The sequence below is a fragment of the Aotus nancymaae genome, unplaced genomic scaffold (genome assembly GCF_030222135.1).
Source record: "Aotus nancymaae isolate 86718 unplaced genomic scaffold, 86718_ANA_hifiasm-v0.15.2.pri h1tg000088l, whole genome shotgun sequence".
Classification (NCBI taxonomy): Eukaryota; Metazoa; Chordata; class Mammalia; order Primates; family Aotidae; genus Aotus; species Aotus nancymaae.
Window position 1 is genome coordinate 13,190,691 of NW_026988503.1, and position 16,789 is coordinate 13,207,479.

The following is a 16,789-nucleotide window of genomic DNA, read 5'->3' on the forward strand; positions in this document are numbered from 1 at the left end:
TGATACTTACTCCCCTCCCATAGCGTGCATGGCTGTCGTAAGTCAACTGTTATAATCCCAAACTCCTAATTAATTGTTATTGGTCACACATAAGTAACTTGCTCAATATGCCTGAAGCAAAGGTAAGGCTAAGAAGATATTTACTAAGAGCATGCAAACCAACCTGATTCCCTATAGAACTAGTTTTGATTTCATTTTGGACACTGTTATAAAATCTTACACATGATTATGAATCAGAGGTCAGTGTGGGCTCATTTTGAACTAGTTACAGAAAATCAAGTGAATTTCAGTCTTTCTTTTTAAAAATAATGTTATTTGACTGGTAATAGTTCAAGGGATGCTATGCCTGTACATAGTAACTATCTCTCTGCTGAGTGGATGAATGGATTTGACATATCTTGGTTTTGGGCAGGGGTTTCACAAGGATATTTCAATGTAGCTGTGAGACAGAGAAATGTGAGCTGGAAATAGGGAAGGTAGGTGGATTTTGGATACTGTTTAAAGAATTAAAATGCAACTGAATGGAGGCCTCTCGGGTCATGTCTTAGGGTTTTCCTTGAACCCATCCTATTGAATCATTCATCAATTATCTGGCACAGATGCAGAAGCTGAAACAGAGAGCAAAAATAATAAAAGTGAAGTGGGTGGGGAGAACTTTCAAGTCATTTCAATTTATTAGAAAAAGAGCCCAAATCATGAAAATGAATATAGAATAATTATTTCTTGGACTTGAAAAAGTATGTGCAACCCTCAGAATAATGATTCTGTTCTGTATTTCCAGCTTGTGCCTCAACACTTTCAATGATCAGAAACACACTACTTCCAAGCAAAGCCATCAGCTCCAACCACATATATATAACATTGCGTGTTTAGGTTTAAAAGAAATCTATTATAGGTACAAGGAATAGACAAGGTATAGTTGTCAGTGCTGATTTAGATAACCTAATAGAGTAAACTGCTAAAAAACTTAACATTATTTTTGCATACACAGGCATATCTTATTTTACTCTACTTCACTTTATTGTATTTTGAAGATATTGTGGGGTATGTGTGTGTGTGTGTGTTTAACACATTAAAGTTTTGTGGCAATCTGATGTCGAACAAGTGTATCGGTGCCATTTTCCCAATAGCATGTGCTCACTTTGCATCTCCATGTCACACTTGGGTAATTCTCGTAATATTTCAAACTTTTATTACATTTTTTATGGTGATCTGCGATCAGTGATCTTTTTATGTTTCTACTGTAATTGTTTTGGGGTTCCATGGACTGTACCCAAGATGACAAACTTAATGGATAAATGTTGTGTGTGTTGTGACTGCATTACTGACCAGCTGCTACCCCATCTCACTCCCTCTTGTTGGGCCCCTGCACCATTCCTTCAGACACAACAACATTGAAATTAGGCCAGTTAGTAACCCTGCAATAACCTCTAAGTGTTCAAGCAAAAGGAAAAGTCATACATCTTTCACTTCAAATCAAAAGCTATAAATGATTATGCTTAGCAAGTCAGGCATGTCAAAAATTGAGATAGGCTGGAAGCTAGTTAGTCAAGTTGTGAAAGCAAAGGAAAAATTCCAGAAGGAAATTAAAATGTTATTCCAGTTAATATACAAATGATAAGAAAACCAAACAGCCTTACCGCTGATTTGGAGAAAGTCTGAGTGGTCTGGATGGAAGATCAAACCAGTTACTGTATTCCCTAAAGCTAAAGCCTAATCCACAGCAAGGGCCTAACTCTTCAATTCTATGAAGGCTGAGAGAGGTAAGAAAGCTGCAGAAGGAAAGTCAGAAGCTAGAGAAGGTTGGTTCATGAGGCTTAAGGAAAGAAGCTGTCTCCATAACATATAAGTACAAGTTGTAGCAGCAAGTGCTGATGTAGAAGCTGCAGCAAGTGATCCAGAAGATCTGGCTAAGATCACTGATGAAGGCAGCCATATTAAACTACAGATTTTCAATGTAGATGATACAGTCTCCTATTGAAAGAAGATGTCATCTACTTTCCAAGCTAGAGAGAAGAAGTCAATGCCTAGCTTTAAAGCTTCAAAGGACAGATTGACTCTTGTTAGGGGCTAATGGAGCCAGTAACTTTATGTTGAAGCCAAGGCTCATATACCATTCTGAAAATCCTAGGGCCCTTAAAGAATTATGCTAAATCTGCTTGTGCTGCATAAAAGTAACAACAAAGCCTGGATTTTTACAGCATGGTTTACTGAATGTTAAGTCCACTGTTGAGGCCTACTGCTCAGAAAAAAAGATTCCTTGAGAAGTATTACTGCTCATTGACAATGCACTTGGTCACCCTAGAGCTCTGGTGACATTGTATAAGGAGATGGGTGTTGTTTTCCTGCCTGCTAACACAACATGCATTCTTCAGCCCATAGATCAAGGAGTCATTTTGACTTCGAAGTCTTATCATTTAAGAAATACATTTCATAAGACTATAGCTTCATAGCTAGTGATTCCTCTTGTGAATCTGGGCAAAGTAAATTAAAAAAACCTCTGGAGAGGATTCATTCTAGATGCCATCATGAACATTTGTGATTCATGATAAGTCAAAAATCAACACGAACAGGAATGTGGAAGTAGTTGATTCAGTCCTCATCAATGACTTCGAGGGATTCAAGACTTCCATGGAGGAAGGAATTGCAGAAGTGGTGGAAACAGCAGGAGAATTAGAATTAGAAGTGGAGCCTGATGATGTGACTGAATTCCTGCAAGCTCATGATAAAACTTGAATGAATGAGGAATTTCTTCTTATGGATGAGCAAAAAAAGTGATTCTTGAAATGGAATATATTCCCAGTGAAGATGCTGTCAACACTGTTGAAATGACAATGAAGGATTTAGAAGTTTATATAAGCTTAGTTGATAAAGAGCATCAGAAGATTGGCTGCAATTTAGAAAGAAGTTCTACGGGTGGATAAAATGTTATCAAACAGCATCACGTGCTACAGGGAAATCTTTTATGAAAGAAGAGTCCACTCGTGGCAAATATCATTGTTGTCTTATTTTAAGAAACTTCCACAGTCACTCCAACCTTCAGCAACTACCACCCTGATCAGTTATCAGCCATCAACACAGAGGCAAGACCCTCCACCAGCCAAAAGGCTCAGATAGACTGTTAGTACTTGTTAGCAATAAAGTGCTTTTTAATTAAGATATGTACTTTTTCTAGACAATGCTATTGCACAGTTGAGTATAGTGTATACACAACTTTTAAATGTAATAGGAAAACAAAAAAATTGTGTGGCTTGCTTTATTGTGATATTTACTTTATTGGGGTGGTCTGGAACTGAACCCACAATATCTTTGAGGTACACCTGTATTAAGAGAAGTCCATTCACAGGATGTCTTCCCTCCATTTGTGGTATCAAAGCTTAAACGGACACAATGATCAGTTGGAGACATGGCTGAGAAAACTAGAGGTGTTTGATTTGGAGAATTAAGACGCTAGTTGGTTCGTGACAGTGTTGAGAGGAACACCGGGGCTAGAGAGTGAAAATTACAGCGTTATCATTAGAGTCATTCTGCTCAACCAGAAGGTTTCCAGATCTAAACAGCACCATAAGAGACTACTGGACTTTGTAAGAGAAGAACTCTGCCTTCAGATTGTGTTGCAGAAGAATAAGTGATCACTCAGAGCATTTAAGGAGAGTTGGTTAAATTAGTAATGTGGGAACAATAGCCAGAAGTATAAAAGAGATAATAACAGCTGCAATCACCCGGTTGTTAAGAACAAATTTTTAAAAAAACACGTAAGTATGCAGAAAACTGCATAGCAGTGACTCGCTCTCTGTGAGGTATGACATGCAAAGGGTTCCCCTGCTTAGGAAACACTAGACTGTACATATAAAGTCCATTCTGACCCTTAGAGTCTACGATTTCATTGTATTAATAAGCCAAGCTAATTAATTCTGCTTTAGCACAGCATGCAAGCTTTAGATTGTTTTGAATGATAATGCATACATGGCATCTCCTCTGCTCTCATGGTGTATGTTAGAACCTGTGAGGAAAAAATCCTATAATGCCATAGAGTTAAATCCTTTAGTAGTACCTGATTAAAAATCTTCCTCCTCTTCACTGTTCATCACTTGAGTAAGAGGAATAGAGGTATCTGTGTGAAAATGAGGCTAATATGTATTCCAGAAAGCTCAAAGAGAATAGGAATAACTCAAAATATGTGATGATTCAGTACAGAAAGCCATTTTTTAAAAACAGAAATGCTCCTATAAAAAGTGAGTAATATGGCCTAATCATACTTCCTGCTGTGATCTGTGCTATCTACTGGTAGGATGCTATATTCTTATTCAATTTCCATGTCTTTACACTCATTCTTTGCCTTAATAATAAAGAAACTGACTTAAAAACAGAGCATAAGAAACAGAAAAAAACCTCTCATTGAGAAGCTCAGAATCGTAGAGAAGAATCTAGAATAAGTAGAAAAAGGAGCTTGGGCGCAGTGGCTCACACCTGTAATCCCAGAACTTTGAAAGGCCAAGGTGGAAGGACCACTTGAGCCCAGAAGTTCAAGACCAGCCTGGCCAACAAAGTGAGACCCTGCCTCTAATTAAGTAGGAAAGGGAAAAGAATAGGGAGCAGAGAGGAAACATGGGCTAAATGGAAAAGGATGCTAATTTCAATTATTTTGACATCTAAGATGGGAAGCAGTTTACAGGGTACAGTTCTTTTCACATGTCTGAGATGGGAATCTGTTACATGTGAAGTTTCCAGTCAGTGGCAGATGCTGTCAAGGAAAGACACTGGACGGGACCTGGCTGCTGTGAGGCATGCTTTACCGGGAATGTGTGAATGAGTTTCCCTGCTCTATCAGCTTCTTTGGGCTTCACACAGTCCACTCACCACTTTTTTAAAAAGAGGTGGTGGAATTGTGGGGCCTTCCTCTTATCTTCGGTCTCTTGCCAGGGCCTTCCACTGGGGGCATCCAGGAGGAACTGAAAGCCCAGGAGGCCAGAGGATGCCAGCTGACGGACACAGAAGGCAGAGGATGGGGTGGGCAGGGGCTAAGTGCAGAGTCACCAGTTCATTTCCTAGACGGATGGGGGAACGGTGGCAAAGGCAGTTAATCAAATGTGTTATCAATTTCCTATTCTGTAAACTGTCAATACTAAAACTCCTCTCCTGATATATATAAAAAAAGCCAGTGTGAATCAAATGGAGTTACGTCTGAATGTTTGTAAAAACTTCCCACAATGCTACGTTTATGTGTATATGTCATTTTTTATTCTTCAGTTGTTTACCTATTTGCTATTTGGGAGAGATTTTTGTTGTTGTTGTTGTTGTGTGTGTTTGTTTGTTTTTGAGACGGAGTCTCACTCTGTCACCAGGCTGGAAGTGCAGTGGTGCGATCATCGGCTCACTGCAACCTTGCCCCTCGTTACATGGTGAGGCAAGCTATTCTCCTGCCTCAGCCTCCCAAGTATCTGGGACTACAGGCACGCACCACCACACCCAGCTAATCTTTGTGTTTTTAGTAGAGACGCGATTTCACCATGTTGGCCAGGATGGTCTCAATCTCTTGTCCCCATGATCTGCCTACCTCAGCCTCCCAAAGTGCTGGGATTACTGGCATGAGCCACAGCACTGGTCCGGGAGACAGTTTTGAGGAGAGAAAAAAGCATGATCTAAAGGAATGGATAAAATACTAACTTTAAGAGAGAGAATAATTTTGCTCAGTTTCTTCTTTGATGCGCCATGTGGACATTTTAAAAACTGATGGACTATATAATGATTACATGATGATGCTGATTATGAGAAAGACTACCAGATCACTGTGTTTCCAACATTTTAAAAGCTCAAATACTTCATTGGTTTCTGAAATTCACTAAGACTTAAGCCTGTTTCAACAGAAAGAGAGAGAGAAGACATTCTGCCTAGGAGGGAACTGGACTTGAGATGTACACAGGACGAATGAGTACGAAAGGCTCCCGAGGCGAGTGGCCGGCACTTTATAGACTCCCACTGGCTCACAGGTGAGAAGCCCTGCACAGCTGTACCTGTATGTGTCCTCCGGTGAGCCTTCAGGTGAGAACTTTTTGTGTACACTTTGTTGCATCCCTCAAAATCACATCTGTGGATACGCCGTTTTCTGGAGTCTGGGGATTCAGACCGTCTCTGGCGTCTTGTGCTCTCAATACTAAATGGTGAAATTGAACTGGAAAAAGAAAAAGTGGAGTTACATGGTGAGATGCACAGCACCCCATTTTGGTTCTAGTGGCATGGGAGCATTGTCTCAGGCACCACAGCTTCACAGACTCAAGGCCACCATGACCACAGTTCCTGCTACCACTTTCTTGGGCAGATCTCACTTTTTGAACCCTGAAAGGCAGGCAGCATGAGTTATGTCTGGTGAAATACTCCAAGTGAGAGAAAGGCAGGTTTAGAACAACAATAACAACAACTGACAGTCAATGAAAGCAGTGGTCGGTGAGTATATCCTCATTATCAGAAGAAACAATCTGGTAGGGGTAAATTACCATCTCACAGTTTTGAATTTCTGAATATCCTGATAGAGAAGATTTTAAGAAGCCTTGCTATAGACAAATGACAAAGTGACACATTTAATAAGTAACCAGAGGGTCTGCACTGCATGTGACAACATATAAACTCCTGTAAAATCACAAGGTACATTTCAAAACAAGTGAGGTCAGGCTGAAAGAAGTGACATCAGTAACATGAACCATGACAAGCTATTTCTGTTTGGTGAAACGCACCTGACATTTAACTTTTCTAGTTGGAGTTTCTTTGTGGTGTGGAACAACGTGCACTGTCTTTAAAGATTAGCTGTACCACCGTTATTAAAAAAAGTTGTAACTATGAAACGTGGCCCTGACTTGCATGCTGTTTAAACTGAATGCCCCAGTAGAAAAACAGGATTAGTCTGTAACGTCAGGTAATTGATTAACATGTACTTTAAAAAATTTTAATCTCTTTTGATTCAGACACAAATAATATGACTCATCTTTTTTAGTTATCCATGACGTTCTTTAAAATTACAGCGAGATACGATTTAAAAAGCAGTCACTCGTATATATACTTCACAAAATTTACCACAGTTAATATTTTGACACGTTTTCTTCCAGGTTGTTCACATTTTGATGCTTTTAAAAATTAGTTTTTATTAATGAATCACCTCTTTTAAAAGTTGAACATTACCCATAAAAATCAATTCCCCTCTTGTTTTCCACCACGATCCTGGTCCTTTCTCCTCCTTCCAGGGTAAAGTCTCTATCCTGAGTTTTCTTTACATCTTTCCAATTCTTTTATATTATGTTTACCTATACATATCTGCATTTACAGACGTTCATTGTGTGTTTTTAAAGTCAGATAAATAATATCATGCTGTTTATATCATTCTGCAAATTGTTTTATTCCTATCTTTTTATTCAGCATTTAACATTTGAGATTTATTGATATAAATGCCATAATTCACTTATTTGAAGTGCTATATACTTACAACTAATCAATTTTAAGATCTTTTAAAAAACATTTTAACCATCTCTAAAATTAGAATACTTCTTACAATTGATGGCTTATTATAATTTTACTGGCATAATTTTTTTATTAGTGGTACATAAAGTAATGGTGTATTTTACAATTGATGACATTTCAACTTAGATTAGGTGTCAGTGACCTTTTTCTGTAAAGGGCTTGATAGTAAATATTTTATTTCAACACCGAGGGCCACACAGTCTTATAATGTAACTAATCAATTCTACAACTGTATCATGAAAGCCAGCTATAGATTATATATAAACAAATGAATGTAGTTATGTTCCAATAAAACTCTGTTTACAGAAACAGTGGGCCGGCCAGGCACAGTGGCTCAAGCCTGTAATCCCAGAACTTTGGGAGGCTAAGGCAGGAGAACTGCTTGAGCCCAAGAATCTGAGACCAACCTGAGCAAGAAGGAGAGACCCTATCTCTACAAGACAAATAAACAAACAAATCAAGAGTGGGCTGTATTTTCTCCATGCTATGGAGAAAACTATCCTGTAGCTTGCCAACTATGGAGTTAGATGAAATATAGTGGGAGTCCAGTGAATTTTCATCACAGAGTTTTAAAAATCCATTTCTCAAGTGATGGACATAGAGACGACTTCTAATTTGCATTTTTAAATTGCTTCAGTGAATTTTTTTCTGAAAGTCTCTTTCTGCACACGTGTCTTAAGTTTTCAGTGTACTTTGTCCCTTTTACTAATAAATCAGGCAAACAAAGCTTTATGTTACGTAAGATCAAATATAAATGATATTTATCTACCTGTGTCTCTAACAGTTCTATGCAAGATCTGCATTAGTAGAATGAAAGAAAATACGTTACATATGGCAAAGCCACTTATTTTTTCAGCTTTCTTATCAATGTGGATTTGTGGTTTTCCACATAATTGACTCACAGTTACAGGGATTGTAGTCTGTCATGAAAGGAGTCAAAACAGTGTGACTGGCCTGCCTCATGTGAGAACAGCTGTAGTCACTCCTGACAAGGTACATTTTTATCACTGGGTTTGATTCCCATGAACAAGTAAGACTGTGAGGCGATAAGAGAGCAACAGTAATTCATTTCTGGAATAGGTAGTCATGGAAATAAATATTGATCTTGGTACTTCCTTTCTTTTCCTGAAGAAAAGGAAGTCATTCATAGTGTTGTACAATGTTTAACATCTTTTAAAAGTGAGAAAATGATATAGTATTTGTTTACCTGCAAGTTATAACATAAAGTCTATAATAAGAACACTTTTTTTGTATAATGTTTTCTACACATGAATATGTAGATGTCTAAATGTATGCATAAACCTATACATACAGGTTTTTGCTGAGTTTCATTGATTTTAGCTATTTATCTTGCTATTGATATATATGGAGAAAAGTTAAAAAAAAAAAAAAAAGACAAACAACCAAAAAAGAACCCCTGAAATCAGAACTCAGTCAATAGTGAATGTTTCTTTAGGGACCAATGAAGCAATCCTGCAACACAGCCCATCAACCACTTAAATATACGGCAGGCAGAGAAACAAAAGCAAAGGCTACAGAAGGCCATGAAATTGCTTCACTGTGAATTTTGAATTTACATCAAAATGAAGACAGGTAGATTGTCTTAATGCTACAGGACCTCATTCCTGGTTTTCCTCATTCTAAACTGAAATGTTGGCCGGATGTGGTAGCTCATGCCTGTAATCCTAGCACTTAGGGAAGCTGATGCAGGTGGATTGCTTAGCTCAGGAGTTCAAGATCAGCCTGGGCAACACGGTGAAACCCCATCTCTACCAAAACATACAAGAATTTGCTGGGCGTGGTGGCTCACGCTTGTAATCCCAGCACTTTGGGAAGCTGACATAGGCAGATCCCTTGCGCTCAGGAGTTCAAGACCAGTCAGGGCAACATGGTGAAACTGTTTCTACAAAAACATGCAAAAATTAGCTGGGCGTGGTGGCACATGCCTGTAGTCCCAGCTACCTGGGAGGCTGAGGTGAGAGGATTCCTTGAGCTAGGGAGGCAGAGGATGCAGTGTGCCAAGATCACGTCACTGCACGCCAATCTGGGTAAAAGAGCGAGACCCTGTCTCAAAAAAAAAAGTGAAGTGAAATGTTTTAGAACACTATGAAGAACAAATACCTAAAGGTATCTGTACAATAAAAATAATTTTTAAAAAGGACATATGCAATGAATAATTGTACCTAGTAAAGCTGGCTTTGAAATGACATTCAATGGGTAGATTTTTCCCCTTGGTACTCCTTTCTAAAAGGCAGATATATCCGCAGATGTCAAAGAATCCCGAGCTAAGCTATGCCTTTCAGAACTGCAGAGTTGATCTCTTTGTGGGAAGGTAGGAAGGTTAAGTGAAGCTGAGATAAAAGGGAACCAGAAGTGCAGAACCTGAAGAACACAGGAAAAGGAGAGGTCAGTCCAAGCTCCAAGAGCGCTGCTGTTGTGTTGGGATCCCTAGCATAAATCCACAGTTGGCGAGCACTGTAGGTGGACGACAACCATGGACTAGGGGTTTGTCTGAGCCAAGTCCATGGTTGGAAAGGTGACAGTGGAGGTACTGGTATCAAGTAATTTTGTATTTCTAGAACCTAGGACATTGTGGGCATTAAAAAAAAAAAAAAAAGATGTTCGCTAAATAGAATGAATGAAGGCATTAAGCCTGGTATTCCTGATTTTTAATTTTATAATTAACTTATTCTTAATTGGTTAATTAATTCTTACTAGGATCCTTTGATTGTAAGTCTTCAGACAACGGGCACTCAATTCCACACTCCTACACCCATTTCCCTGAGTTTCTTTTTCTTTTGACACAGGGTCTTGGTCTGCCACCTACACTGGTGGCCAAGGTGGCATGATCATAGATAGCTCACTGTACCCTTGAACTCCTGGACTCCAGTGATCCTCCCACTCAGCCTCCTGAGTAGCTAGGATTACAGGTACACGCCACCATGCCTGCCTAACTTTTTAATTTTTTGTAGAGATGAGGTTTTACTTTGTTGCCCAGGCTTATCTTGAACTCCTGGCTTCAAGTGATCCTGCCCCAGTCTCCCAAAGTCCTAGGATTACAGACATGAACCACCACGCCTGGCCAAGTTTCATATTTTCAATGCTACACAAAGTGGCTAGTGACTATCAGGGAATCTGGGTAACCATCAAAAACACACAGATATAAATGTCTCTGTCATTTCCTCTAAGTTCAAGAGCAGGGCATTCTAAAGCATTGCTTACAATTAAAATTTTCAGTGGGAGGCCACTGATAAATGTGTAGGATGCTGGTGAACGAAAGAACGATAGTATTTCTTTTGACCCTAATACGCATCTAGATAAGTTGGAAAAAGTGAAGGAAAGACCCTTACTGCTGGCAATATTATCTTGTCCATCTCACTCAGAGCTGCCCATAAGAAGGAGTGTTGGTAACAGAACAGCTGTCATGACACTGGGTGTTTTCACTCTGCCTTACCTATGCTTTCTGAGCAACATACCCTTTGTTTAGAAAGTACTTGAAGAATCCTCACAGGCATGAAACCTGACTCCTGTGCTTCAAAAACTGGCCTTATTTTACAGAATGGGAATTGCAAGTAACTACTGCAAACACCAGTAGCGCATTCTTCGAATAATCTTTAGTAATAAGCTTGGTATGATGAAAATGGTTGAAGTAAAACAGTTGTTACTGTGTTCCCAAATTCCATACTAAATACATCTGTACAGCCCCAAAGAATAATAATTAAAGGCCACTTCTTTCTCCAGAAGGTTAGACCATTTAGAGTAGTGAATGAACACCCGAGGGGGCCCCACAGGTGCCACGTTGGTAATAATTAGATCTAGAGAGAACAAATGAGTGAATCATGACTTTGCTTGCACAATAGTCCCACTTGGAATGGCAAGTTAAATTAGAATTAAACCCAGAGAGGCTCAAAAAGTCACATCCAAGAACAGCTCTATTTAAATAGAAGGCGCCGCATGGCTGCCATGAAAGAAATTAGGGTTAACTGTAATCAGCCGGTAACAAAAGACCATTCCTCATGTGTGACCTTAGCATGATGAGATGTCCTTCACTGAAATTGGAGTTTTTATAGCTTTAAAAAAAATTAAAAAGGCCAGGACAATCTTTCAAGCCTGGAAAAAGACATACACATCCCAGATTTAAAAACCAGAGCAGAAAACACTGGAATTGAGGGAGATTTAGTAATTCACACATGCAATCTCAACAGAATTCCAAGGGGCACAGCTGAGGATAATAGTGATATTTACAGAATGCTTGTGTCAGGCACTGACCTAAATGCCTTAAGCTTCAGAGCAACCCTCTGAGGTTGACACTACTATCCCTGTACACTGTATCCCTCTTTTACAGATGAGGAAACTGAGGCACAGAGAGGTTAAGGCCAGGGCCAAGACAGAATCTATGGCTATACCAAAACTCAGACCTGAGTGGTTGATTCCAGAACTAGATCTTAATTCCGATGTTGTGCTTATTCAGATGAAGACACAGATGAAGACCATCATATGATGGTTACAAACCAACAGATGATAAAATGGGAAAAAGCAACAAAATATCTGTGGCATTTAAATTTCCCTTTTAACCCAATTATATAAAACCACAGCATATATAAGTGTTCTTGAATATAGCCTACTATGATAAAGACATATGCTTTTCTCTGAAAAACTTTAAAAAGGTAAACTGTTTTATAAGTACTGTCAGGTGGGCATTCAGTATACTTACCATTAATCTACCAAAGAAAATATTTTCTTCTCTTTTTATCTTTTTTTAAAAAGAGACAAGGACTCATTCTGTTGTCCAAGCTGCAGTGCAGTGGTATGATCATAGCTCACTGGAGCCTCAAACTCCTGGGCTCAAACAATCCTTTTGCCTCCGCCTCTTGGGCAGCTAGGACTACAGGTGCATGCCACCATGCCTAGTTAATTTTTTTTTTTTTTTTTTTTTTGGTAGAAACAGGGTCTTGCTGTGTTGTCCTGGGCTATCTTGAACTTCTGGCCTCAAGTGATCCTCCCACCTCGGCCTCCCAGAGTGTTGGGATTATAGATATAAGCCACTATGGCAAGCCAGTACATATTTTCTTAAAGTTGTTATAAACTACATATTTCCAAGGGAAATATTTTTTAAAGGCTGAGTTTGGCAGTGGTATATGATAATGTCTTCCTTGATCATTAAGGCCACAAAATTAGTCCCTTCCCTGTCATCCCACTTTATTTACAATTGTACCAAAAAGAATTGAGCTGGCTGCATGACAGAATTACCTTCAGGGAAGTGGGAGCATTCAGTTTACAAAGTATATTTTGTACTGTATCTAAAGTTTCATATTATTTAAAATAAGACACTGAACATCACCTACAGAATTCTGAATCAACTTCTACCACAGAATACTTGTAGGGAGAATGACTTCCTTGTTAGTGAATCAAACACCACCCTAGGAGTGAATAATCAAGACTATAAAAGCAGAGCAACAGTGGATGCGACTTTCAGTTAACCAGGATTTACATACATCTCAGTAAAAGAGATTCTATTCACACGAACAAGCCAGATATCTGCATTACTTTGTAGGCTTTTGCTTAGCCAGTAGATGGCTCTCAGAAGCAGGAATCTTCCTATTTATCTTCCATACTACAATAGACTCTAGTGCCTGTCAAACCATGTCAATGTCTCTCCTATGATATTAATGAGGGAAAAGGCGCTGTTTAGATACATTCACTACCATATCCCCAGCAGCTACATCTGGAGGTAGAGCAGGTTCACTGGCATCAAGTTCCTCTCTCACTCCTGTCTGTAGCGTTTCACAGAAAACTGCTTTTGAACAGATTGAAATTGTAAGATTAGTAGTTGCCACCCATTTCAGAAGTTGTGACTGAGACATTATATCATGTTCTAATTTGGATTCAATAAAAATGTTTTCACAAAATGTATAAATCAAGAGCAATACATTTGCTAAAATGTGTCAAAAAGCTCAATTTTAGCATCTAGTCAAACTAAGAGTTTGGCAAGTTTTTCATATGAACAGAATGTGTCTAAAATGTATATTTAATTATTATTTTACTTTAATAAACAAAATCTCCTACTTAACTAATTTAAAGATAATGGTTTGCAAGTGAGCCTTTTTGGGGGCCCAGGGATGGTTTCACGGTATATCATGATTTTACTTAAATATAACAGCAGCCACTACGTATTTTTCCACATCACTTTCTAGACCATTAAAAAACCTAAAACTATTAGAAGGTTTTCTGTTCTCTTTTTGATTCAACATATTTCAGCAAGCAAGATCTCAAGCTGTATTAAGCAAAAGGTTTAAAGATAATCAAAACAGAAAAAATGAATTATTAACAGTTTTGCTATGATTGGCTTTATCAAACTTTTATGATGAAATTAGACTCCAAGTTGAAAGAGGATTGTTAGCTAACAAAAAAAACATCTGTTTCAGATACGGCGTATCTATTCAAAATAGTTACTCTGAGGGGAACGCTTTATGCATTGCAAAGACTTTACCCCATGAAATCAATTCATAATGTAGGACGAAACAAGGGTTCTGAAACAGGTATGGATGTCTGGATTATACAGGACATACTCACTGAATGGAAGACACATAACTTAAATATTTAGAGGGATTTTCCCAGAGAATTTCTTCAGAAAATATTGGGGTTTAAATTATGTTTTATGCCAGAAGATGTAGCTTGGTGGATTACATAAACTTAAAAAAAAAAACTTTCTAGGTCAGAATAGGATTAATTATTTTAATCTGAATGCCTTAAGGTAAGCCCTGCCCTCCTCATTCTGGCATGGGCCCAACCCTTGCCCTATTGCTTTATGAGAACAGCACTTAGTTTTATCTATGTAGCTCTTGAACGCATATGATTTTGGGACTCTCTAGAATCATGCTAAATTTTAAAAATAAGTTATCCTTATTTGACTACAGATAAATGTTAAGATACTCAAGAGTGAAGAGTGTTATACATATCTATTTATGCAGCCAAGAAACATATGAAAAAAGCTCATCATTGCTGGTCATTAGAGAAATGCAAAGCAAAACCACAATGACATACCATCTCACACCAGTTACAATGATGATCATTAAAAAGTCAGGAGACAACAGATGCTGGAGAGGATGTGGAGAAATAGAAACACTTTTACCCTGTTGGTGGGGGTATAAATTAGCTCAACCATTGTGGAAGACAGTGTGGCGATTCCTCAATAATCTAGAACCAGAAATACCATTTGACCCAGCAGTCTTATTACTGGGTATATACCCAAAGGATTATAAATCATTCTACTATAAAGACACATGTACATGTATGTTTAATGCAGCACTATTTACAATAGCAAAGACTTGGAACCAACCCAAATGCCCATCAATGATAGGATAAAGAAAATGTGGCACATATACACCATGGAATTCTACGCAGCCATAAAAAAGAATGAGCTCATGTCCTTTGCAGGGACATAAATGAAGCTGGAAATCACCATTCTCAGCAAACTAATACAGAAAAAAAGCCAAACACTGCATGTTCTCACTCATAAATGGGAGTTGAATAATGAGAACACATGGACACAGGGAGGGGAATATCACACACCAGGGCCTGTCAGGGGGTGGGATGCAATGGGAAGGAGAGTATTAGGACAAATACCTAATGCATGTGGGGCTTAAAACCTAGATGATAGGTTACTGGGTACAGCAAACCACTATGGCACATGTATACCTACGTAACAAACCTGCACATTCTGCACATGTATCCCAGAACTTAAAGTGGAAAAAAAAAATAGGGTCTTATACATGTCTGTCTAGAAGCTAGTGTTATACAAGGATGCCTGAATGGGTGATAGGGAAGAAGGAGGCTGGAAAGCTCAGTCTACCGTATGAGGAATTTACCAACTATATACACAGGAACCTCACCATAACACTGCTCTAAGGCAGAATTGAATAGGAGGTTAATTTTTCCACTTCAGAACAATCTTAATATAAAGCAGATTCACTAATAAGGCAGTCCTATGGATGTTCCCAGACAAGGACAGAATGTAACGAGACTCCATGTTTTAAAGATGAAAACATATATAAAACGTTTCAAAATACATAGTTCTAATGAGATACTATAATGCACCCATAAAATAAACTTTTGGATTGGGCATGGTGGCTCATGCCTGTAATACCAGCACTTTGGGAGGCTGAGGCAGGCAGATCACCTGAGGTCAGGAGTTTGAGACCAGCCTGGCCAATGTGGTGAAATCCCGTCACTACTAAAATACAAAAATTAGCTAGGTGTGGTGGTGCACACCTGTAATCCCAGCTATTTGGGAGGTGAGGCAGGAGAATCGCTTGAACCTGAGAGGCAGAGGTTGCAGTGAGCTGAGATTGCACCACTTCACTCCAGCCTGAGTGACAGAGTGAGATTGTCTCAAAAAAATAAATAAAAAAAATATAAAATAAATGTTTAACATGACCATCAAAACAGGCCTCCATCTATTTTATGCTGATCATTAACCGGATCTATGTTACACTAGAAATTTGTTTTATTAAAGAGCACTGAAATTATATCAGCTAACTACGTGGTACTTAAACTAACATGAATTATTGAAAGTTTTTATTGCTTGGGTAGGATTATATAAATAAGACCAAGTAGAACTCATTGGTAGTTTTTCCCTTGAGTTTGTGTTACCAAAATGACTGTCTGAGGCCATGTGTAGGCATTTTTCTCATCATAAGATGTCCAGGTATTTGAATTTTGGAGAAAAACAAAAATATTCCCACCTGATACAGATAATATTTTACCCACTTTTTATTTCATTCCTGAAAATTTTACTTACTCTTTGAATACTCTGTGAAATTAACACTGAAAAAGTAGAGAGGTATACTAATATGACTCAAATTTGTATCTTAAAGACATTTAGAAGATGAGAAAACTAAGGCTCAGAAAGATTAATTACTGCTCGAAGCTTACTTAGCTAAACAGGGGCAGTTAGACCTAAATAGTGGGTTTCTTGATCCCTAGAGCTAAGACTTTCCAGTGAAGTTGTAGAAAGATCTGTGTGGTACTTTTTACTTGTAGGAAGGAAAACCTGCTTGGCAACACAGATATTCCTTGTTTTTACATCAGATAGTTAGAGCTACAAATCTACCCTTTTTACTTTTTTTGCTTTGGCTGCTAGGAAACTCAGATACAATAGCCAAGGATCTGTTGTGTTTATTTGCCACTCTAAATATAAGACCTGAAATACAAAACTACATGGTTTTAATTTTATGTTGTAATTTTTCAAATGTATGTATTATGAAATATTTTCTGAACT

The 16,789-nt window shown here is 38.3% G+C and overlaps 1 protein-coding gene across 5 annotated transcripts in view; it reads right to left on the bottom strand.

Annotated features, from left to right (window-relative positions):
* The window catches only part of KLF12 (KLF transcription factor 12), a 462,415-nt gene that overhangs the window by 23,545 nt on the left and 422,081 nt on the right, over positions 1 to 16,789 (bottom strand). For all 5 annotated transcript variants that reach the window (XM_064369123.1, XM_012442844.2, XM_012442847.2 and 2 more), the window contains one exon: positions 6,015 to 6,172. In XM_064369123.1, coding sequence (XP_064225193.1) covers positions 6,015 to 6,172 — 158 coding nt within the window. The remainder of the gene's footprint in view (positions 1 to 6,014; positions 6,173 to 16,789) is intronic.